Source organism: Thalassophryne amazonica, chromosome 10 (assembly GCF_902500255.1).
Source record: "Thalassophryne amazonica chromosome 10, fThaAma1.1, whole genome shotgun sequence".
Lineage (NCBI taxonomy): Eukaryota > Metazoa > Chordata > Actinopteri > Batrachoidiformes > Batrachoididae > Thalassophryne > Thalassophryne amazonica.
The window spans coordinates 99,290,762-99,316,625 of record NC_047112.1 but is presented as its reverse complement, the minus strand read 5'-3'; the positions used below and the strand labels follow the sequence as shown (position 1 = coordinate 99,316,625).

Here is a 25,864-nt window from a genome sequence, read left to right as displayed (position 1 = left end):
AGTGGACTGACATGAATCATGGCTCCAACACGAGAGATGTCAATTGAAACAAAGGAGAGGATTATCAAACTCTTAAAAGAGGGTAATTCATCACACCATGTCGCAAAAGATGTTGGTTGTTCACAGTCAGCTGTGTCTAAACTCTGGACCAAATACAAACAACATGGGAAGGTTGTTAAAGGCAAACATACTGGTAGACCAAGGAAGACATCAAAACGTCAAGACAGAAAACTTAAAGCAATATATCTCAAAAATCGAAAATGCACAACAAAACAAATGAGGAACGAATGGGAGGAAACTGGAGTCAACGTCTGTGACCGAACTGTAAGAAACCACCTAAAGGAAATGGGATTTACGTACATAAAAGCTAAACGAAAGCCATCATTAACACCTAAACAGAAAAAAACAAGGTTACAATGGGCTAAGGAAAAGCAATCGTGGACTGTGGATGACTGGATGAAAGTCATATTCAGTGATGAATCTCGAATCTGCATTGGGCAAGGTGATGATGCTGGAACTTTTGTTTGGTGCCGTTCCAATGAGATTTATAAAGATGACTGCCTGAAGAGAACATGTAAATTTCCACAGTCATTGATAATATGGGGCTGCATGTCAGGTAAAGGCACTGGGGAGATGGCTGTCATTATATCATCAATAAATGCACAAGTTTTCGTTGATATTTTGGACACTTTTCTTATCCCATCAATTGGAAGGATGTTTGGGGATGATGAAATCATTTCTCAAGATGATAATGCATCTTGCCATAGAGCAAAAACTGTGAAAACATTCCTTGCAAAAAGACACATAGGGTCAATGTCATGGCCTGCAAATAGTCCGGATCTTAATCCAATTGAAAATATTTGGTGGAAGTTGAAGAAAATGGTCCATGACAAGGCTCCAACCTGCAAAGCTGATCTGGCAACAGCAATCAGAGAAAGTTGAAGCCAGATTGATGAAGAGTACTGTTTGTCATTAAGTCCATGCCTCAGAGACTGCAAGCTGTTATAAAAGCCAGAGGTGGTGCAACAAAATACTAGTGATGTGTTGGAGCGTTCTTTTGTTTTTCATGATTCCATAATTTTTTCCTCAGAATTGAGCGATTCCATATTTTTTTCCCTCTGCTTGGTCTAAAAAAGTAACCATTACTGACTGCCACAATTTTTTTTTCCTGATTTCTTAGTGTTTCTTAAAACCAGAAAGTTGCCATTTGAACTGACTTTAGTTTTGTGTCATGTCTGTGATCTGCTTTTTTTTCTACAAAATTAAACAACTGAATGAACATCCTCCGAGGCCGGTGATTCCATAATTTTTGCCAGGGGTTGTAGTAATGGGCATCAAGTTTGCAAATCATATCCCTCTATGATTTTTATAGACACGTCTGTGGAAACAAGCCACAGTCTCAACTGGACAAATTTCCCTCCCTGCCACATAAACTGCACTATCACCATAGTGGATTTTCTGCACTAATTTCCCCGCTAAGCTAATGGATTCCACATAGGAGGTCTCTAATCACATGCTCCATGGCCTGCTGTAAAGTCCTAATGTTACCCTCCCCGTACAACTCTATGTTCACAGACAAGATGGCAGCACCTTCCCCAGTTGGGTGAAGGCCGTCGGGCATTAGCAACTTCAGCTGGCATCTGTAGCCTAACTTTGCGAGTGATGGAATACCCCATCACTAAATCCCAGCATTTTGGCCTGGGGATAGAAGTGGAAGTCACCCGTGGGCTCAAAGAACTAACAACAGGCACATCCAAGGGAGAAATCTGATTGTTGATAATATGTACAATAGGACACCTTTAAAGGAAGGAAAAGATACCTCAGCAAGGGGATCTCTGCCAGAGAGATCTGTAGCTTGGCTTCTTTAGTTTTGGCATTGCAGCGGAAGATATGGTGCACCAATGAGTATCTGTCAAAGACTTTTACACCCCAGGCTTCCTCAAGCTCCCTCTGTGCAAACAGAAAATGTCTCATCACTGCTCAGAATCTCTGAGAAACACTGCACCTTTTTTAACAAACTCACCTCTGACAAAGCAGACAGATGCTCTACATTAACAAACACAGCTGTAACTCCTGGTGTTCGTTTTATTCTCTCTAGGACAAAAACACAAACGACATCACTCCATTCATCTATTCACATGTGGAGACTAGTCAGCTTTAACCATTTCAATAACAGCTGATGAGTATTTATATTTTTGGTTTTGCAGTTCAATGATCTAGAAAAAATAAGACAAATTTAAGTAAAATCCACTGTTAAAATACAAGTTTAAAAATAACCTTCGGTAAATGCAGTGTTTTAAAAGTCACTGAGTATTTTTTAAACATACTTAAGCATTTCCCCAAAGGTTCTAAATAAAAGGAGAAAAATAATCAAGTATGAGTGAATACCTTATATTTTTGAGTATACAATTTAAAATTTAATAGGAAATAGGCCTTTCCATGTCGTCATTACTTGATTGGAGTAAGTGGGTACAGAAAATGACTAAATGTGGTCGCGATATCAATTATTAATTCATTAATTTACAAAGAAATGTACTGTATGTATATCTTATCACATGTCTGCTTATGTATCACACCCTGTATCATGCCCCGGTGTATCTGTAATGTAGTAAGATATTTACCACGTATTACAACAAAAATAAAGAACAATAATCATACACATGACTCATGTAGAACGAATAACGCAGGTAAATCATGTAAATTATGGAATGTTCTTATGTCTCGCTATAAAGTCATGAGTGTCCACTTCACTAACTTCTTGATGTCTCACAACTTCAGTATGAGACTCAAGTTGTAGAATTCTCCCTGCTTGGGAGGCTAAAACTCTCACCTCAATCAAACATCTTGGTTGAATTAAATGATCTGGATCATGCATCAGGATCCTGCACTTGTCACCAGGGTAACACAAAATGGGGATGCGCCATTGGTGGGGGCCGAGAAATGGTGGCTCCAGATTGGATGAAAAGTGGGGCGATAAAAGGCCTGGTATTTTCATTGGGTTTTTTTTTTTTTGCCGTAAAATTGATATTAAAAGTGTATGATTTATCAGCCCTATTTTTTTTTTCTTGTATCTCACGAGGGCTAGTTTACGAGTATAGGGCAGGTTTTTTTGTAATATGTGATAACATAATATACACTGAGACTTGTCATATCGCATAGCCCTAGGGCATAGGTGTCAAACTGATTCCAGAAAGGGCCAAGAGGGTGCAGGTTTTCTTTGTAACCACCCACTGCACCAGGTGATTTCACTGATTAACTGATTCCATCTGCTCAAAGTGATGTTAATCAGTGAAATCACCTGGTGCAGTGGGTGGCTACAAAGAAAATCTGCACCCTCTTGGCCCTTTCTGGAATCAGTTTGACACCTATGCCCTAGGTCCTTGTTTGGGCCACAGAACACAATTTAAAAAAAAAAAAGAGATCACAATACAGAAATACTCATAGTTACGTGGCCTAGCTGTAGTTACGATGCTAATTTACAAGTAGTGTATTTCTTTGATTAAAAGCCCGGCTGTTTATTTATTTAAAACCATGTTCAGACTCGGTGCCTAAATGAGGCAGGCCTTTATTCAAGGCCTGTGATTATTAACAAAATGCTGCTTGCTGCCTGCACTGTAATATGGTTTCACACATATCCATGGGTGTGGCAAACCAAAGACAACCCCATTAAATCAAAGCCCTTTCCGTCACTGGGAACCCTGTCCATAGCCTGACTATACCTCCCAAACAAAGGAGACCACAAGGGCTGTGACTGATCACTTTTCCAGTTTCCCTCCTTCCTCCCCCGCCATATTTTAACGGCAATTACAATTCGATCACAGGTCAAATAAAAAGTTTGGCAGAAAAGTCCGCAAATATGGCCAGCTTTACAACACGGAGTCAAAAAACTACAAAGACTCTCAAATGACCTGCACTTCATGGAGGAAAACTGCACGTACCGTAACATTGGTTTGGAGGTTGACAATTGTATAAAGAAGTGAAGCTTATTAAGGGACAAATTGGTCCAGAAAAAGCCACTATTCCTGTGGTAAATTGCATTACAACATCCATCAACATGAAGGAGAACTTCGAAAGGGTCACCCCCACGTCAACATCATTGCATGGCCACGGACGTACGGAGGTGTAGAAGCATAAATCAGGCTTTAGGACTTTAAGGTACCACTCCACAGTGGACTAAAAAACAAAAACAAACAAACAAACAAACAAAAAAAAAAACGAGAGTGACTCGACCAAATGTAATCTTTTTCATGCACATAATGCCCGGTGCTTATTTAAGGCAGGCGTTTATTTATTTATTTTTTTCCAGACAAAGTTTTGAACCAGTCATTAAATCAGGCAGATCCCTATTCAAGATCAGGCATTTAATCGAGGAAATATAGTATTTGTACTGAATTTCCAACATCAGAAAAACATCAATACAAATAAAAGAGTAAGCTGCGATCCATGCTGCTCTTTGATTACCCAAGCTGCATGTGTTATTAATGTTAGCAGTAGTTTATCTTATCTAATCTGATTAGTTTGTTATCATTTTTGTGTCACTCATCCACCTTTTTTCTTTACTCTGAGTAATTGTAGATCTGAGTCCAGAGGCTGCATCTGTTGGTAATGACTGTTTGTAAATCCAAAGTGAAGTGATTAGTCTCAGACTAATTCTCCAGTGCCAGTGGCTCTATGGGTAGAAGTTTGTACTACTAGTACAAGAGGGTTCTCAGCAGGATTTTTTCCTCAGCATAACGGGATGGAAAAGTCACCTTTAAAGGCCGGGGGTTTGGGGGCTGCTTAGGCTCGCCTCCCCCAGAAGCACTTGTATTATGGATTTATAAAGGGCCTTCTTTGGGTTTTTTTTTTTTTTAAACTTCAAAATGTAACGTAATCAGAAATGAATCTTGAAGTTAAAAAAAATTTTAAGGATTTTCTTTAGTAAACTGCTGTGTATAAATTAGCAGTTTGAATGCTCTTGTGCAGTGATGCACATTTCTACACTCTTCCATGTTTTAGCCTGATGCCTTGTTTCTTTTGGCTTTAAAGTAAGTCTGTAACAAAGACAAAAAACAATGACTTTACTTCACAAAATTTGACCCTCAAAATGCAGGTAATACTGTTTCAGAGGGTTATAAATTAAAAATATTTCCAGGGGGGAATGCCCCCGGTGTCCCCTACAATACCTGCACCAGCAGCACTGGCTGCACGGCTGTGTTCAGACTGGGGGAGCACTGAAACTGTGACACTGGCATAAGTTCTCCCCCACGGAAAGAAGGACGTCTAATTTTGGGGAAAAAACAATTTTAGTCGGTTGTAGTTTGTTGATTGTATTAAAACATTTGGAAAGAGGTGTTATATGATTTAATTTCACGAGAAGACAGTGTAAGCAGCTGGGACGTGTTGCACCACATTGCGCCACTGATGTGGAGAAAAATAAAATAAAAAACAGCTATATAATTAATAAATACAAGGGGATGCAATACAGAACCCCGCAGTTAAATAACCCTGGTTAAATAAAAAATAAATGCCACTCACGGGATTCGAACCTGCAATTTACAAAAACTGATTACCAGACGGAAACTTTAGCACTGCGCTACAATCACTGTTCTATAACAGGAGCGTGAAATGGCTAAAATCAACAAGGAGATAATTTCATTTTCATTTATTTATATAGCGCCAAATCACAGTAAGGTTGCCTCAAGGTGCTTCACACAAGTAAGGTCTATCCTTACCAACCCCGAGAGCAACAGTGGTAAGGAAAAACTCCCTCTGAGGAAGAAACCTCAAGCAGACCAGACTCAAAGGGGTGATCATCTGCTTGGGCCATGCTACAGACACAAATTACAAAACAATTCACAAAATGAACATACAGGAAATACGAGGTCTGTCAATAAAGTATAGGTCCTTTTTATTTTTTCAAAAACTATATGGATTTCATTCATATGTTTTTACATCAGACATGCTTGAACCCTCGTGCGCATGCGTGAGTTTTTCCACGCTTGTCGGTGACGTCATTCGTCTGTGAGCACTCCTTGTGGGAGGAGTCGTCCAGCCCCTCGTCGGAATTCCTTTGTCTGAGAAGTTGCTGAGAGACTGGCGCTTTGTTTGATCAAAATTTTTTCTAAACCTGTGAGACACATCGAAGTGGACACGGTTCGAAAAATTAAGATGGTTTTCAGTGAAAATTTTAACGGCTGATGAGAGATTTTGAGGTGATACTGTCGCTTTAAGGACTTCCCACGGTGCGAGACGTCGCGCAGCGCTCCCAGGCGCCGTCGTCAGCCTGTTTCAAGCTGAAAACCTCCACATTTATTGATCTATTGATCCAGGACGTCGTGAGAGAACAGAGAAGTTTCAGAAGAAGTCGGTTTCAGCATTTTATCCGGATATTCCACTGTTAAAGGAGATTTTTTTAATGAAAAACAGAAGAAATACTAAGGTGATCGCCGGCCACTAGCCCTAAGCTTCACTAACAGACCCCGAATTTAGATAAAGTTGAGGCAGTGGCATGCTCCGCTTCTTAATAAAATGAATTAAAAGAGTAAAAAGCATAGAAACATACTACGCCAGTATGATGGCCATACGAAAGGGAAAATAAGTGCATCTTAAGTCTGGACTTCCACAGAACAGGGGCACTATAAGAGAAACCTCTGTGACCCGCAGACTTTTTATTCACCGTAGGGACGCCAAGTAGTCCTGCACCTTGAGAATGCAAAGCCTGGGCCAGTATGTAGGGTTTAATTAGGTCAGCTAGGTAGGGAGGTTATAAGCTAGTAGCAGAACCTTAACATCTTATCTCACTGGGACAGGAACCCAGTGAAGAGATGCCAAAATAGGTGTAATGTGGTCAAACTTTCTGCTTCGTGTAAAAAATTTTTTAAAGAGAAACAAAGCACCGCAATAACTGACCAAATGGCATTTGTTATGGTGTATTTCTGCTGATGCGTGACTGAAAGTGGCGTATTTGTCGCACTATTGGCCTGTCATATAGTCCTGCGGCGCACAGCACACGCGTGTCGGGCTGGGTCCGTGAGCGCGTCCGGCACGACGCACATGTCCTGTCAGACAGACAGGACATTTAGATTGCCTGCTGTGTGTCTGCATGAACTGACAGCCCGTTTCAGCTGGGACAGGCTGTCAATGTGCGCACTCAACACCCCGTTGCAAAAGTGATGTATGTTTTATGTATTTCCACGTGAGGACAGCAAGCACACACACGTGTGTGCCCATCAAAACACGGTACGTGTTCTGCAGCTGTGACATCCACGAACAGAGATGTCAACAGCTGCTGCTGTTGGCAGCCAGCCACGCCCCCTGTCCATTCAGCACACAGACCAAGGGGTCACTCTGTTATCAGATGAGAGGCGCCTCGCCTGCGGGGGTGGGGAGCGAACCACACGCATGCCATGTGTTGGGGGAGCGGGTGTGAAACACACGCACACGTGTTGTGGGGGGAGCCGACACTCTGGCACGCCACATGTGTACTTAGCAACTTCACAGTCGTGAGGGCACTTAGACAAATTTCACATCCAGCTTGAAAGTGATCGTCTGCTGACTGTTTTTGTGCTAACAGTGTGAATGGCCACACATTTTCTAAGTGCCAAGCGAGCAGTGTAAGATGTTCATGTGTGTCACCTGGAATTTGGCGGACACCTGCCGCGAGAGGGATCGAATGGGCTCTCACAGGGCACACTCTGTCTTTCAGCTGCTGGTGTGTGGGAATAGTTGTAGCAACAGGTGTACGAGGTGTTAGAGGCAGTTCCGATTTTACACGTATTGCATACGATTCCTACTTCATGTGCAATTCGGCCACATTCGTACTATGTGTGAAAGGGCCCTGGGGAATGTTTCCAACACCTTGTTGGATCTATGCCACAAAGAATTAAAGCAGATCTGAAGGAAAAAGGGGCCAAACCTGGTACTAGCAAGGTGTACCTAATAAAGTAGCTGGTGTGAGTGTATGTGGGGCAACACTTAAATAAATAATAATGACATGCAATAAGCCTTTATTTCAATGACACACTGCACTTTCAGTGAGTAACAGCCAAAAGACACAGACCTGTGAGGATCTCAAAATTGCCTTTGCCAAATATCATCTTCTTGTCCGGAGTCTTGGTGGAGAGGATCATCTTGTCGACGACTCTCCAGCTGTCCAGGGTGTTGACCAGCCCCTCGGCCTCTGCCAGCATCAGCTCAGCTGAGGACCAGAGTGGAAATAAGTTTGATGGTTTCTTTGGAATGATCCTCAACAACTTGCCTTTTACGAAGTGTATATTTTGCCGGATATGGCAAACACGCACCTAGAGATATTTGAATGGATCTCCTTGCTGATTGACTAGTTCAAATAACGTCATCCTAGAGGGTATTTCAACATGGCGGTGTCCTCGGCATCGAGTGTTGGTGTTATTTTTTCCATCTTTAAATGTCGTTTTGGGTGCCATAAAATCGTCTGAATCGGAACAGAAAATCACCTACTGCCGGAGGGATTCTCGGACACTAAAAGCAGCTCAAAAATGTGGCATAGCCGTGCCCAAAATTATTTCCGCCGTGTGGTGAAAATTATTTCCACCGTGCCCGAAATAACTTCCACTGCTGCTTTTCGCCATGCGGTGGAAATAGCTCGAGGGATTCTCGGACGCTAAAAGCAGCTCAAAAATGTGGCATAGCCGTGCCCAAAATTATTTCCACCGTGCCCAAAATTATTTCCACTGGCGCTTGTTGCCATGTGGTGGAAATAATTTCGAGCACGGTGGAAATAATTTTTGCAGTCTTGGTAATTTTCTGTGTAGGGCGGGGATGATAAACAAAACCTGCAAATTCAAGGCAGAATAAAAATGAAAATACAGAAGTCCACGTCGGCATGTGTGTTTATCCTGTTTTTTCTCTGTCAGTGGCGTGTCTGCAAAACCTTCGATCAGTTAACCCCTGAAAATAGTGAATGGTAAAATATGCCAATTTTCAATAATGAAAATCACCAATATCGAACTACTATAATGAATGTGAAAAAAGGAGATCTTAAACTCCGATCGCCTTTAAGTTCCCACCCGACCGCGTCTGTTCTGTTCCGTCGTGAATAAATTTAGATGGCCAAAACGCCGCAACCTGCCGCAACCTTGCTTGTTCTGTTGGACCTCAGTGCTGCTTTTGATACTGTTGACCATAAAATTTTATTACAGAGATTAGAGCATGTCATAGGTATTAAAGGCATTGCGCTGCGGTGGTTTGAATCATATTTGTCTAATAGATTACAGTTTGTTCATGTAAATGGGGAATCTTCTTCACAGACTAAAGTTAATTATGGAGTTCCACAAGGTTCTGTGCTAGGACCAATTTTATTCACTTTATACATGCTTCCCTTGGGCAGTATTATTAGACGGTATTGCTTAAATTTTCATTGTTACGCAGATGATACCCAGCTTTATCTATCCATGAAGCCAGAGGATACGCACCAATTAGCTAAACTGCAGGATTGTCTTACAGACATAAAGACATGGATGACCTCTAATTTCCTGCTTTTAAACTCAGATAAAACTGAAGTTATTGTACTTGGCCCCACAAATCTTAGAAGCATGGTGTCTAACCAGATCGTTACTCTGGATGGCATTTCCCTGATCTCTAGTAATACTGTGAGAAATCTTGGAGTTATTTTTGATCAGGATATGTCATTCAAAGCGCATATTAAACAAATATGTAGGACTGCCTTTTTGCATTTACGCAATATCTCTAAAATCAGAAAGGTCTTGTCTCAGAGTGATGCTGAAAAACTAATTCATGCATTTGTTTCCTCTAGGCTGGACTATTGTAATTCATTATTATCAGGTTGTCCTAAAAGTTCCCTAAAAAGCCTTCAGTTGGTTCAGAATGCTGCAGCTAGAGTACTGACGGGGACTAGCAGGAGAGAGCATATCTCACCCGTGTTGGCCTCCCTTCATTGGCTTCCTGTTAATGCTAGAATAGAATTTAAAATTCTTCTTCTTACTTATAAGGTTTTGAATAATCAGGTCCCATCTTATCTTAGGGACCTCGTAGTACCATATTACCCCATTAGAGCGCTTCGCTCTCAGACTGCGGGCTTACTTGTAGTTCCTAGGGTTTGTAAGAGTAGAATGGGAGGCAGAGCCTTCAGCTTTCAGGCTCCTCTCCTGTGGAACCAGCTCCCAATTCAGATCAGGGAGACAGATACCCTCTCTACTTTTAAGATTAGGCTTAAAACTTTCCTTTTCGCTAAGGCTTATAGTTAGGGCTGGATCGGGTGACCCTGGACCATCCCTTGGTTATGTTGCTTTAGACGTAGACTGTGTTTCATAATTATTGTATGGCCTTGCCTTGCAATGTGGAGCGCCTTGGGGCAACTGTTTGTTGTGATTTGGCGCTATACAAGAAAAAAGTTGATTGATTGATTGATTTTGCCAGTGCCACTTACAGCGAAATATCATCCAGTTCAACTTTGCCAGGGCGCCGCCATGTTGAAATAAACTCTACGATGATGTCATTTAAACTAGCCAATCAGCGAGGAGATCCGGTCAAATATCGCTAGGTGCGTGTTTGCCGTATCCGGCGAAATATAACCTGCCTTTGTTTTAAGTGTATAACTCAACTCAACTCAAATGAAATCACACAAAACCTGTCTCTCAGACCACACACAGGTGTACGCTGGGATGTTACCTGTGGTCAGGTGCTGCTTCTTGGGTCCCCACTTGACATCAGGGTGGACGATGAAGACCCTGTGTGGACCCTGCTGGGTGGATGTTGGGACCTGCTTCTGGAATAGGTCCTCCGCCTCGCTGTCCTCCATGAAGTCTTCATCCTCTCCGGTGGAGCCGTTCCACGGCCCAGACGAGCTGCTGGACCTGCGCACCGAGAGTGCACACAGTGGGGACACGTTGATCCGGATCGGGAGTGGCTGACAGACTTGCAGCGTGCACAACCTCCTGTAACTTCCTCCTCTGGGAGTCCACGCGCGCTGCAGGACGCCAAACACACAGTTAAACCTCTTCAGTGTCCTCATGTCATCAAAGCGCCGTGGACCGTTAACCAGTCTCAACCCGAGCCTTTTAATACAGGTTTCATTAGCGAAACACTTTTTGAAACTTATGGAAAACAGTCACTTAAATCGCCCTTTTGCCTTTTGCGAGTGTTGATTTTTGCTTTGCCCCGAGTTTAAGCTTACAGACATTTCCCCGTCATACTTACTTTTTGTAAACTATTATTTATCGCGTCTTACTTAATATTAAAGCCAATTTTAAAAGACACCAGATTAAACTGTGCATACCTGATCGTACCTTGAGGATTTGGAACAGGACAACAAATAACCAAAAAAAAAAAAAAAAAAGGCTTTCCTGACAGTCAAACTCGGGGATTTCAGATGAATGTCGTTTTCCTGTTTACGTCACTTCCGTTATCGGACTTAATTTAAAATAAATAATCGAGTAGGATTTTTTTTTTTTCACCAAAAATTAGTGTTTGTCAGAAAACGGCTTTCTGTCTTTATGTATATCTTATAAACTTGTTTATTTCACTTTACATTTTCTTCTCAAATACAAACTGAGTAGGAAATGTTTTGTACACGACAAAGTTTCAAAACTGTTTATTTCGTTTTATTTATTGATTTTTTTTTTTTGTATAATATAGAGTAGGAAATGTTTTGTGTCAGTGATTATTTTCATACAATTTTTATTCCTATGCACCCCAGATATATTAAATTCAGTCTTGAAAGGAATCCTTTTTTCTTCATCAATTTGATGTCAGTTTATTTTACATGTAACAAAATTTTATAGCATAGATTCGATAGTTATAAAGCAGTTAACAATAAAATAGAATTCTATCCCAGCAATATAATTAAACATGTAAAACTGTCATTTCAATACTGGCTGACATATTGGGTGTAAAAAATGCCACCTTTTTGTGGATTCTTTCTACTTTACAATAAACACTAAGGTCTTCATGAGATGAATGATTTCATAAGCAGCTTTTAAATGAGGTAAAAACAGCAACATTAAAGATTTCAACCAAAAATAATGAAATTTCTTAGCACTGCTGTCATTCAGCAGAGGTGTTTTGTGTGTGAGTGCTTTACATCACACGTGGGTGTATTTGTGTGTGTGTATATGTATCATTTAGCTAAAAAGCCACCAAACTGGTCAGACCAACTTCCACACGGTTACTCCCAACGCCATCTTATGCTGATGGAGGCAGAGAATGTTGTTGGTTTGAAGTCTGATTGTGAGACGGACGTGTGTTTTGTTTAAGGACGGGACAGACCAGACACGACAACAAGCTGCAACATGACTGAGTGAATACCTTCACAGTGACATAGGAGTACCACTGGTAGGATGAGGAACTGAAAGAGAACGGGTAAAACTAAGCCGGAGTGGGTATGTGTGTGACTGATTGACCTCTTTTGTGTTTCCCAGAGTACAGAATTGGATTTGTGTCTTTGTGTGTGTGTTGTGGGCACAGATGTGCCCTCAGTGGGCAATGCTGCTGGCACTGTGGCACCCAGGACTGCTGCTCACCTTCCTTGGTTTCAGCGCCTGTGTAGGTAAGACCACTCTCAGCTTGCTTTACTAGGTTCCAATGATCCATGCTGACTTTCCTGTGCTGGTCCACTTTTACAGAAGAACAGTGTGTCCTCGGGATCGTGGGCCAGCCGGTGTCATTGCCCTGCTTCTACCGTGAACAAGGAGTGGCCTCTGTCAATGTTACCGTTGAGTGGAGGAGAGACAATGAAGTGTTGCTCAGATCAGTGTGGGCTGAAGATGGAACTGTGGAAACATGGAGCACTAACAGCAGCAAAATCTCTGCTAATGCTCCACAAACAGGAAACTTCTCTTTGGAGCTGCCTGCCGTTGTTCCTGAACAGCCTAAAATGTATTATAGTCTATTTGTTATTTCACAGGAGAATCACAGTGTTCCAATGTGCACAGTGTGCCTCAGGACAGCAGGTCAGTGTCACAAACACAGCAGTCCATGAGCCTGAAGTTCATTTTGACTGAACGTGTCCTACTAAATGGCCTAAACAACATTTACAATGCAGTCTGTGTGTACCATGGCCTACAGAAAATGTATGGTGGCCATCCCAGGGCGGTAGCTGTAGCCAGGTAGGGTCAATGAAGGATTACACAGGGGTCAACTTTTAAAAATGCTCCAATCATACTGAATGCTACACTACTTGTCTGATCATAGGGTTCCAAAACGGTTTAGTTTGAACTGCCTATGACTGAATGTTATGGGGTAAAAGCAGCAAAAATAGTCAATTTCAGTTTGTATAGGGGTTAAAATTTGAAGTTCTTCCAATTTTAGTAAAAAAGCGATGCAAATTATTGGCTGAGCTAATGGAGTTTTAAAATGGACTAGTCTGCACCATGTGTCATGCTCAGTTATCACGTTACAGAGTAACTTCAGATTTCATAGTATCCAATTTACATCAACATTGGACACCAAGCATTCAACACAGGCAAAACTATTCTATTAATTAATCCTATAAACTCAAACAATAACTTGTTGCTCGTATTACCACATAACATTCAGTCATAGAGAGTCCAAATTATACCTTTTTTGAATGATCAGAGAAATAGTGTAGTATACTTCTCAATATAACTTTACCATTTTTTTTTAAAGTTGACCCCTGTGTAATCCTTCATTGACCCCTACCTGGTGACAGCTACCGCCCTGGGATGGCCTCCATACATTTTTGTGTAGGCCCTGGTATAAACAGTCTAGATTGCAAGTGTTTAGTCTCCTTAAGTGGTACTGAAAACCTGCTTGGCCCATGCACTCAAACATAACATCAAACATAAAGGGATTAACTTGTGTAACTGTTTAACATCTGTTTTCAGCTAGTTTCAGCTTTCCACTACTGCAAAAAGAGGAAAAAACACAGGGTGATGAAATGGTTTTCTTATGCCACTCCAGCGGTGGCTATCCCGAACCTGTAGTTTCCTGGCTCATCAATGACGTAGAGGAGCCCCCCAACAGCTCGGTGAGGACCACAACAGTACCACTGCCGGGCTCACACCTCTACAACATCACAAGCCAGCTCAGAGTTAACATTTCCCAGGATTTCACTGTGTCGTGCATCATAAAGAACCAGCCCATGAATCAAACATTAATGTCCAAAAGCAGTGAGTGCCTCCTTACTGTTCATGTGTGCCAAGGCCTCATTAAGAAGTGTGGTTCATAATCAACCATGCATTATGTTGTCGGTGTTAAGGTGGTGTGCAGGACAGTGTGGTGGTGACTCGAGTTTCACAGGCCATGTGGATTTTCAGCACAGCTCTCTGTGTGGTAGTCGGGATCCTGGTGGTGATAGGGGTGGCCTATCAGATCCACCTGGACAGGAATCAAAAGAAACGCTACCAACAACCACAACCAGCAAGAGGTAAGACTAATGCTGGCGATTGATGTGTAATTAACACATTAGCGCAATCACCTGGAAGTCTTCTGCTCTATGTGGGCTTCTAAATTGCCAACCGTTTTATAGAGCATGATTGGCACAGCTGAATTTCAACAAGAAATCTGCATTGCCAAATAGGTCTTTTTGGAGGATCATTGGGGACCACTGGTGTGACTTAGTGTCAAATAAGTGGTTACTTAGGGCCCAGTCATACCGAGGGTTACATCCACCCTGTCACAGGTTCAAGACCAAATGTCGCAGGTGTGTGCGCCACATACTCTTCACTGTTGTAGAAAAAAATAGTTGCTAGTGATGTGTTGCGGGTTGAAAATCAGTCACAGAGTATATCCTGAACATGTCCAAAATATGCGCAGCAACGTCTGTGATTCTAAAATGCGGCGATTGGTTTTAAAGATGTCCATCACAGTAGCACGACAGAGGTGCATATGTGAGTGCTGCCATGATTTTGGAGGAAAAAAGATTTACAAAATATGCACAAAAGTCCTGCCAGCTATGTGATTTTCTGGAAATACAAAGACAATGTTATAAATGAATGCCACATATGGATGACTGTCCAACAACAATGGTGCTACCATCAGTCAAACAATGGTTGTGCCACAGTGGCTTTGCAACCATTACAAAACAGTGTTTTGTGTATGACTGTGACTTTATTTTGCCAAAAACACTGGTGATCGTATTCTTGAGGGGGCTGCGATGGAGACAGTCAAGTGACACTCCCAAATAGTCGACAGTCTTATTTCTGTGTGACTGGAGCTTTATGGAGACTCAGATGAGGAATATCATGAGCGTTGTGACATGGTTCTATGGGCATGATCCAGCACACAGGTTCTTTAGTGTTGAGGACCTCAGAGGCTGGAGAACGTTAAGGGGCCACCCACACTTCATCCGGCAGAGATGATTACTTTTGAGAGGTGGGGATGGACTGGTTGTCTGCCTGGGTGGTTGCCATCGTGGACCTAATGTAGTGCCATACCATAGTGTGGTGGATGTTGTGATGTGATGCATCAGCACATGCTCCCAGACTTCACCTAACCAAAATGTAAACAACAAACCATAATGCTTTCATGCGGTTAAAAAAAAGTTTAAATCAGACATTAAATACATTAAATGTATGTATGCATTATCACTTATACAACCAGTTTTGTTTAGACAAGTCAGGGGATGGATATATGTACATTTCCAAGTCACTGAATATGTTTTGGACTTAAATCAATCACTAAGAAATATAAAGTGTGGTACTGTGTGGTAAATCTGTTTTGAGTAGAGAGCTCTCAAACCGTGCAAGGAGACTAGTGAGGACAGCCACCCAGACAGCTGTGAAGGAGTTACATGCTTCAGTGGATGTCATTGGAGAGACTGCATAGTGCAAGTTTTGTCTGTCAAGGTGGAATGAAACATAGAAGGATTTTCATACAAGAAAACACAAAATCTAGTCTCGAATCTCCCGTGTGTTTTTCTTCTTTTAATGAAAATCCTTCTCTGCACCGCTGTAAATGAAATCAAAGACCTATTCAGTGATTTGAAATTATTCATGTGTCCATCCCTTGATTTGTCTAAAAAAAATTCTGTCATATATAAAGTAAGTTTTATGTCTTCATTAACTGTATGAAAGCAGGCTTTGATGAGGTACATAATTATGAACATCAGAGAAAAATAACAATTTACTAAAAATAATTTCTGGACTATTGGTTATAATAACATTTCTAATAAATGTTAACAAAAAATATTTCAGTCTGCATTTTACCATTAGCCAGGCCAGTTCACTGTGCATTGATGTTACACTGGTTCTATATGGACAACTCAACACAATTCGTGCCGCTTTGTTCTGGGCAACCTGTAACCTGTGCAAATTATTTTCAGTTGTATTTGACCAAACCACAGAAGCATAGTCCATCTGGGAGAGCACTAATGATTGAACTAACTGTTTGGTTAAATGCTGTGGAATACATTTTCTGCAGTGTCTGATCATACCCATACTGCGACCCATTTTCTGCAACATATAATTTATGTGACTAGTCCATGATAATTTAAAGTCTACTATTACACCTAATAATTTTGTCTCTTCTATCTGTTCAACTTTACTTTCCTTTAACTTTTAATGTAATTTTTGTTTATTTATTTTTAACATATATTGTGATCCAAGTAACATACATTTAGTTTTCTCTGCATTAATTACTAGCTTATGATTTTGAATCCACTGTGCCACTACTGCCAACTCGTCATTTAAGATGTTACTGAGTTGTTCTACAGTCGGTGCAGATGCATACAATGTTGTGTCATCTGCATATATCGCCATAGTTGCATGTTTTAGTACAAATGAAAAATCATTGGTGAATATAGAAAATAACAGGGGTCCCAGACAACTGCCCTGGGGCACTCCACAACTCATTACCTCAATCTCAGAATAGCTACCATTGAAAAAAACTTTATAGTCTCTATTACTTAAATAACTTTTAATCCATTTTAAAGGCGATGACTCAAATCCATAGCAGCTCAATTTATTCAATAAAATATTGTGATCCAACACATCAAAAGCTGCACTTAAATCTAAAAATACAGTGCCTATGAGATTTTTATTATCAATTTCATGTAGCCAATAATCTGTTATTTGAGTGAGTGCAGTTGAAGTGGAATAACCTTTTTATATGCATGCTGATAAATAGTATTTAACCCATTAACTGAAAAATATAATTGGATTTTGTCATATGCCACCTTTTCCATAATTTTACTTAACATAGGTAATAAACTTATTGGTCTACTATTTTTACCTGATAATGGTTCCTTGTAGTTTTTAATAAGAGGAATTATTTTTGCAGTTTTCCACTGTGTGGGAAAAATACCTTTAGTTAAACTTAAATTTATTATGTGGGAGACTGGTAAGTCAATTATATGAGCCACCATTTTTATTAATTTAGTTTCAAGGTTATCAATACCAGCTGGTTTATCCTTACTTTTTAGGAGCAATTCTTTAATTTGATTTTGTGTGACTTTATTAAACTTAAATTTGCTTTCTTTCTCCCTCATAATATACTTCCTTATTAATTTATAAGAAATATTTTCGTCGTGTACTGGTCCCATGTCATTTCTTAATTTCTCAATTTTATCTTTAAAAAACTGACTCAAATAATTTGCAATATCTTTTGGCGTAGTTAAATAAACACCATTTGATTCTAAATATGTAGCTGTTATTTTTTTCCTCCCTAATATCTCATTTAATATTCCCCACACTTTTGCAGGATCACATGATGTAATCCCACCTCCACCTACATCAAGGTCCGTCTCTGAGCCCTTTCTTGTTTGCAGTAGTAATGGACAAGTTAACGGATGAGATCAGACAGGAGTCTCCATGGAGTTCTCCATATTCTCTCAATCTTCTGATTACATTATGGACTGTAGATGATGGAATCCCTAAATTTCTTGCAACTGAACACTGAGAAACCTTGTTCTTAAACTGTTGGACTATTTTTTCATGCAGTTGTTCACAAAGTGGTGATCCTTGCCCCATCTTTGCTTGTGAATGGCTGAGCCTTTTGGGGATGCTCCTTTTATACCCAATCATGACACTCACCTGTTTCCAATTAACCTGTTCACCTATGGAATGTTCCAAACAGGTGTTCTTTGAGCATTGGTGATGTGACACACTGGTAAACATGCTACTGTCCCAGCTTTTTTTAAACGTGTTGCAGGCATCCATTTCAAAATGAGCAAGTATTTGCACACAAACAATAAAGTTTATCAGTTTGAACATTAAATATCTTGTCGTTGTGGTGTATTCAATTGAATATAGGTTGAAGAGGATTTGCAAATTATTGTATTCTGTTTTTATTTAGATTTTACACAACATCCTAACTTAATTGGAATATATACATATATATATATATATATATATACACACACATTACAGCAGCTTGGCACGGTGTGCTGTTACTGTCATCATTCAGCCTTTTATTACGGGGGGGGGGGGCTTCAAACGTAATGTGTTTTTATTGAAGTAAACCACCTTTCATGAAGAAAATAGCAGTTATATTAATCAGAAGAAAAATAAAATCTAAGACACTTAATTGGTTAGATTTTATGGGTCAATGCAGAAAAATCCTTTTTTGTCTACCTTTTAGAGCCTGACCAATATACTGGCCAGCCAATATTATTGGCTGATATAAGCCCTTTTCAAAGTACTCACTATCGACCAAAATTTTGCCGATAGAACGCCGATAATTTCTCATAAACAGAACAGTTACTGAAATAATGTTTGTCGGCAATGTAAAATGTCCTTGCACCGTTTGTCCAGTAGATGGAGCTCTGACTCCATTCAACTGAGAGCTGCTTACACCCCTGCTTAAATGTGTTCATCACCGGCCCCCGTAGTTCGCCGTCACACTGCACTGATCGGCTGACAAAAGCATACAAATAAGTTTATAAGGATGTTGTTTGTAATAACTTTGCGATTACATTCACCCCACATTTCCCCCGTTTCAGTTCAGTTCAGTTTGTTAACTCAGTTTATGTAGTAATATTTCAAATGTGCTTCATTGCGTTGGTCACGCTTTTTATTAAGCCCACGTTGTGTAGACCTTATTTCTAGCATGAAAAACTTTTGTTTACTGCTAAGAGGTTGAAACATTCAGATTCACTGGTCGTCCGGAAGGGTTGTGGGAATTACTGCCGTTCGCCATTAAGCCTCTGGGGCCGACGCCGTCGTATACGACGGCTGGGACCAAGCTTTACTAAATTGTAAATAACTTTTTAATGATATGAGATAGAAACTTACTTTTTTTTTGCTGAAACGTTAACTCAGCGGAGTTTCGATCCACTCTCGGCCATCTTGGTACTCCTCATAGAAGATGTGTGATGACGTGCGCACTGTGAGTGTCCAATTGGAATGGGTTCTCCATCACATGGTTTTCCAAAATCCAAATCGTAGGGCAGATTTACCTCACGTGATATGGCAAAGATCGCTTTCAGGAGTGATATCTTAGGGCCCTGTCCCACTGGCGTTTAGGAGGATTTGCATATGGATTGCGCACAAAATTGGCCCATATTCGCCAAACATCCGCAATATCCATGTAACATGCCTGTATGAGTCGGCCGTCATCCGAACATGCCAGTGATCATCCGCAGAGGCACGCATGTCCGCAGCCAGGATTTTTGAGCTGTCAAAAATCTGGATGCGGATAATATCCGCATTACATACACCATATATACTCAATTCATACACAGTAAATACTCAGTCTATGCGCTGTATATCTGCCGTTAACCGCTGATATCTGCAAGTGACAGGGATATGCGGCCTGGCAGCAGACCGGGACAGTGTGTAAAATGGATATATATTGTGCCTATCATGTCCACATCACAAACTAAAATATGTTGTAGCGAATGCATATAGATTGGCCACAAATAAAGTGTTTTTATTACATCTGCTTTGCAGCTGATTTGCGGACAATCTGTGAATGCATAACAAACACGTCACGTAAACCCAAAGTACTATATGTGGCAGAAAGCGACATACCTGCCAGTCAGTGCCGGTCCGGCTATATAAATCCACAAAGACGTAATAGCTGCTGCAATCCAGGACTTTTATTTAACACCAACAAAAGGAAGAGTTGCTGTTTGCTGAAGTGTGTTTTCTGTGACTCTCTCAAAAAAAGAAAAAAGAAAAAACTGTCTCACACCACAGCAGCTTCCCCCCTCCCACTCCCCAAACTCATGAACAGTTAACCCTCGCATGACAAAATGAACATTGACTCTGTGATTAACTTGTCCAAGTCCAGCAAATGCTCCAGAGGCTGTATTGTTGGTGTGAATAGCGATGCTGACGGCCCGAGTGCACTTATTTTATGACCGCAATGCAGATGCCGTGCACGTACAACACGTGCGCGGTGCATTCATAACATTCATACACCCGTAATACTGCCGTGATAATCTCAATGTGTCGGATCAGTTTCCTCACTACATGTGTTATATAACCATGATTGTTCACCATACATTCGCTATATATTATTAATATAGCCGTAATTCATACTGGGACATTTGTCATTTTTGGCCATTGTTAATGCGGACAACAACGAACGCCCACAATTTGTATACTCAATTCATGCGCAATTAATCCTCTCCCCGGTGGGACAGGGCCCTTACCACTTGGCCCGTTTGAATAGCGCCCTAACTGCTCCAATTGCATTTTTTGAACTTGAAAATTCTTCTTTGTTATAAAGTTAATCAATATGAGGACAAAGCTTCAGCTTTTAGCTCATACCTTTTTTGTTAAGGGTCCAAAAAGGAACATTTTATACATAAAAAAAAAAAAAAAAAAAAAGATATCGGTTGGTTTATCGGCTATCGGCAAATCAGCCGATTTATCGATTATCGGCATTTTTTTTCATCCAAATATCGTTATCGGCATCGCCCTCAAAAAAAATCCATATCGGTCGGGCTCTACTACCTTTAGCGGTTTGGCTTTCATGACAAACATCTAATCCTATGATTCCCTGTGCAAGCAGTCACAGAATTCTGAATGTGGACTTCAGGAGCTCTGAGACACGCCCACAGTCACAGAGGGTGTGGCAAGCAGCAGCTCTTTAACATTTAAAGCCACACACAGAAACGTTTTTAGTTTTTTCTTCCAGACAATTGTTTTTGTTTTTAAAGGGGACACCATCTCTGAGTCTGTGGCATTTATTTTTATGTGTGTCGTTAAGCTTTAATGCCATTTTTTAAAGGCATGTGGTGACATGTACTAGCTTGATAGCGTGATAACCGCTTTAACTACTTTAATCTGTTGTGTTTAGAGTTATTTGTACCTGTTTTTCATATGTAATGTAGTTTTTACTGTGACCTTTTCCAGAAGTGACTCAAGCATACCTGTTCTTTGTCATCATCAGGATACAAGAGGCGGCGTCCATACGATGAAGAAACCACGGGGATGACGTTAGAGGCACACGAGTGTCTTACCGAGACAGATGTGTGACAACCATCGATTAGTAATCTGTAACTAACAGGTTTGCTGTCAGTCAGTAGAGCACTGATTTGTGAATGTCCTTTTTTTTGTTTTAAATTGTGATTGATGGGCTCGTCCCTTTAAAATAAGTTCTGAGTGTTTAAAGGAAAATGTGCAGTGTGCACAGGGGTCAGGGGTCATACACGCTAAAGTTCTATTTAAGCATCATTTCACTGTTTGAAATATTCCTTTAGGCTGAGCCGACATCATCTGAAGGTTTTCACACAGGGAGGAAATGTTGGGTTTCAAACTTCAATAACACAGACACCAAAACCAATAGTGGGGTTGTTTTATTTCACCTTGTGCACAAGATTTGTTAATGTCACAAATGTTTGATCACAAAAGGCAATATGACAGTGAAGAGTTAGATGTTTTAAATTTTTCTGTAATATGTAAAAGCTTTAAACAGTGAAATTAAAAAATAGATTTTAATATTTGTTTCTGTCATTCTAGAATTTTACTGCTCTCGGTACACATTAAAAATATAGATATTACTAAATCAGTGTGTTGTTTTCATGAGCACCTCTCTGTCCCAAATGCTTATCAACGTATAACAGCTAACACCTTAAAGGATAACATTCACCTTTTTTTTTTTTTAAACATCCCTGGTCATATTTAAACACTGTTGGCAATGAAGCCTATCCAAGGGATCATTTATTGAAAAATTAATTTAGGAAGTTAATTGATGAAAGTCAATAGGATGGGAGGTAAAAACCCACCATGCATTTAAAATAACAACAAAATAGTGTCAGCTCGGTTTTTAATCATCGACGTTAGTTGAGCTAAACATCTTCAGAAACATGACCGGCTCTGTATATTTTTTTCCTAATATACCAATTTCTAATTCAAGACTGTGCTTGTCTTTGAAGTTAGTTCCGGCCATTTTGTTTATGGCAGATGTGGCACACGGACTACGAGGTGATTACATTGCATCCGGAAAGTATTCCCAGCGCTTCACTTTTTCCACATTTTCTTATGTTACAGCCTTATTCCAAAATTGATGAAATTCATTTTTTCCTCAACATTCTACACACAATACCCCATAATAATGATGTGAAAAGTTGAGATTTTTGCCAATTTATTAAAAATAAAAAAAAATCTGAGAATTCACGCGTACATAAGTATTCACACTTTGACATGATGCTCAAAATTGAGCTCAGGTGCATCCTGTTTCCACTGATCATCCTTGAGATGTTTCTACGGCTTAATTGGAGTCCACATGGGGTAAATTCAGTTGATTGGACATGATTTGGAAAAGCACACACCTGTCTACATATACAGTGACTTGCAAAAGTATTCAGCCCCTTGGTATTTCACACATTTTAATTTGTTTATACCATTTCAAATACAAAAAGCAAATCAGTCAGAAATACCAATCAATCAATCAAATCAATTTTATTTATATAGCGCCAAATCACAACAAACAGTTGCCCCAAGGCACTTTATATTGTAAGGCAAAGCCATACAATAATTACGTAAAAACCCCAATGGTCAAAACGACCCCCTGTGAGCAAGCACTTGGCGACAGTGGGAAGGAAAAACTCCCTTTTAACAGGAAGAAACCTCCAGCAGAACTAGGCTCAGGGAGGGGCAGTCTTCTGCTGGGACTGGTTGGGGCTGAGGGAGAGAACCAGGAAAAAGACATGCTGTGGAGGGGAGCAGAGATCAATCACTAATGATTAAATGCAGAGTGGTGCATACAGAGCAAAAAGAGAAAGAAACACTCAGTGCATTATGGGAACCCCCAGCAGTCTAAGTCTATAGCAGCATAACTAAGGGATGGTTCAGGGTCACCTGATCCAGCCCTAACTATAAGCTTTAGCAAAAAGGAAAGTTTTAAGCCTAATCTTAAAAGTAGAGAGGGTGTCTGTCTCCCTGATCCGAATTGGGAGCTGGTTCCACAGGAGAGGAAGGGGCCAAGGGGCTGAATACTTTTGCAAGCCACTGTAAAGGTCCAACAGTTGACAATGTATGTCAGAGCACAAACCAAGCATGAAGTCAAAAGAATTGTCTATAGACCTCCAAGACAGAATTGTCTGGAGGCACCAATCTGGGGAAGGGAACAGAAACATTTCTGCTGCTTTGAAGGTTCCAATGAGCACAGTGGCCTCAATCATCCGTAAATGAAAGAAATTCAGATCCACCAGGACTCTTCCTAGAGATGGCGGCCCGTCTAAACTGGGCAATCGTGGAAGAAAGGCCCTTCGTTAACGAAACAAGAAATCTGTACTTTTGTTGGCATCGTTTAACCTTCGCTCAGCTTCATTCCTGCAGCTGTCGCTTCATCTGGATTTTTAAACTGTCGAAAAATTTGAACGAAGGGCAACTAAAACCTCAATTTGTCCGTATTTCGTTTTGCTGTAGTTCTTGACAGTTTCTTATCATTTGCTTAGTTTCTGTAACGTTAGCCTTTCGTTTTACTTCATTCAATCAGCTGAATATTTTCACACAGTACAAAAGCTGGTTTTTGAGCATTTTTGTGGAGGAGCTGCCGGTCATGCCGTGGTGTCGGCCTCTCTCCCAGCGCACAGCAGCCCGTGATCATGGTGTTGGCCAGTGCTGAGCACATGAAGAGAGAATTACTCCACAAAAAGTCTGGCTGAAGCTGCAGCATTCTGTCCATGAGCTCTGAAGGGCTTGCTGTTCTCCAGCCTCTACAGAGAGAAGAGCCTGCTGCCCCTTTCAGCGTCTGACAGTTCAAAAGTTTTGAGGAAGTGATCCTTGATCACTGTGTTCCCAGCTGGATGCCATGCTTTGTTCCATCTGCAGCCACACAGATGTGGCAGATTAATCATTTTCTCTGCAAGTTTTCTGCTGAAAACGGCTCTAATCTTCCTGAATCACAGAAGAGCGCACCAGCCGGAGCCATTCGCGCGCGGATGAGCTTTAGAAAGCATTTGCAGCCATCTGAAAGGTAATTATGTGTCATGTTTACATTGTCATGGCTTGGTAAAACAGTTCCATGTTCTTTCCTTCTTGTGTGCAGTTTTAAAAGTATGTTTATGAGAGATGTAACATCTCGTTATAAGTAGTTTAGAGAAGCGTGTACAGACAACATCTCTCTCCCTCTTTCGCTCTCCCTCTGTCTCGTACGCAGGCATTTCAGGTGTACAGACAGCAATTAGAGTTTTGGTATTTCAGAAATATTTGGCATGGTTGCAGTGTGTATAAATTTGGTGGCATACTTAGCGTGTGCATCTTTCAGCAGGACAATGACCCTAAGCACACAGCCAAGATATAAAAGGAGTGGCTTCAGGACAACTCTGTGAATGTCCTTGAGTGGCCCAGCCAGAGCCCAGAACTGAATCTGATTCAACATCTCTAGAGAGCTCTGAAAATGGCTGAGCAGCAACACTCCCCAGCCAACCTGATGGAGCTTGAGAGGTGCTGCAAAGAGGAATGGGCAAAACTGCCCAAAGATAGGTGCACCAAGCTTGTGGCATCATATTCAAGAAGACTTGCCGTCAAAGGTGCATCAACAAATTATTGACCAAAGGGTGTGAAAACCTGATGATTTCCTGTGAACCTGTGATTTCTTAGTTTTGTTTTGTTTTTTTTAATACATTTGTAAAAAAAATTCATTTTGTCATTATGGGGTGTTGTGAGTAGAATTATGAGGGAAAAGAATGAATTTACTCCATTTTGGAATAAGGCTGTAACATAACAAAATGTGGAAAGGTGAAGCGCTGTGAATACTTTCCAGATACGCTGTAGATGACTTTGGTACCAGGTCTGTTTGGAGGATCCTTGTGTCCTGCTGGAATGACTGCATCAAATGAAGGGTTACTTAGAGAGACTCAACTGAGGTGTTTCACATGCATTGTGAGGGAGCGTCACATTGTGTGGTGCATTTATCTGTGGATGATCCAGCATGCAGTTACTCGATTGTTGAGGATCCCAACGGCTGGAGAAGGCCAAGAGAACGCTTATGCTTCACCTGGCTGCAGCAGACAGATGTTATTTTAGAGAGATATAGATGCACTGTTTGCCATCCCGGTCCCACAGTGTGACAGATGTGGTGATACGCACAGTGTCTGGTGTAACGAGCTGCTGTGATCACCTGTGTTTGTAATGCAGTAATGTCACTCCTTACTATAAATTCAGTAGTCATACTATGGTTCCTATGACCGTGCACCAAAACTATTGAATTTCCATGAACAGAGCATGAAGATACAGCCTGAGAACTTAAACTAGCCAGTAACTTTGTTTATGCTCACAACGATGCTGGGAGAACACAAGAAACAGGAGAACTCGAAAGAATATTCAGGGGACGGTGCACGCTTCTGTGAAAAATAAGTCATGTAAAGTTAGAGGTGAAAAGTATACATTAAGGAGCTTCGTTTGTTCCATGTTGTTCTTCAGCACAAGTAAGTCAAATGCCTGTTTATTTTTAAACATAGGTCTCTTGCTTTAATAACTCAGGAATAAACGTGTCTGCCAGCTCTTGCCTCTGGCTTTTGCACTAAAACACTCTG

The 25,864-nt window shown here is 40.7% G+C and overlaps 2 protein-coding genes across 4 annotated transcripts in view; one reads left to right on the top strand and one right to left on the bottom strand.

Moving 5' to 3' along the window:
- The window catches only part of gtpbp6 (GTP binding protein 6 (putative)), a 22,415-nt gene extending 11,153 nt beyond the window's left edge, over positions 1-11,262 (bottom strand). Inside the window, 4 exon segments of the mRNA XM_034180607.1 lie at positions 1,820-1,950; positions 2,024-2,094; positions 8,042-8,179; positions 10,648-11,262. Of these exon segments, the coding sequence (XP_034036498.1) occupies positions 1,820-1,950; positions 2,024-2,094; positions 8,042-8,179; positions 10,648-10,990 (683 nt within the window). The 5' untranslated portion in view covers positions 10,991-11,262.
- A 406-nt stretch (positions 11,263-11,668) lies between these two features.
- LOC117519272 (ICOS ligand-like) lies at positions 11,669-21,972 on the top strand. Of its 3 annotated transcripts, none has more exons than XM_034180602.1 (6): positions 11,669-12,309; positions 12,396-12,523; positions 12,600-12,926; positions 13,821-14,105; positions 14,195-14,362; positions 21,274-21,972. In XM_034180602.1, exons 2-6 carry the CDS (start codon positions 12,442-12,444, stop codon positions 21,357-21,359), a joined length of 948 nt encoding a protein of 315 aa, XP_034036493.1. In that variant the 5' UTR covers positions 11,669-12,309; positions 12,396-12,441; the 3' UTR covers positions 21,360-21,972. The 3 variants fall into 3 exon arrangements, with proteins under 3 accessions (XP_034036493.1, XP_034036495.1, XP_034036494.1); XM_034180604.1 differs by having other exon boundaries at positions 11,669-12,336; positions 12,442-12,523; XM_034180603.1 differs by having other exon boundaries at positions 11,669-12,356; positions 12,442-12,523.
- The last annotated feature ends 3,892 nt before the right edge of the window (positions 21,973-25,864 follow it).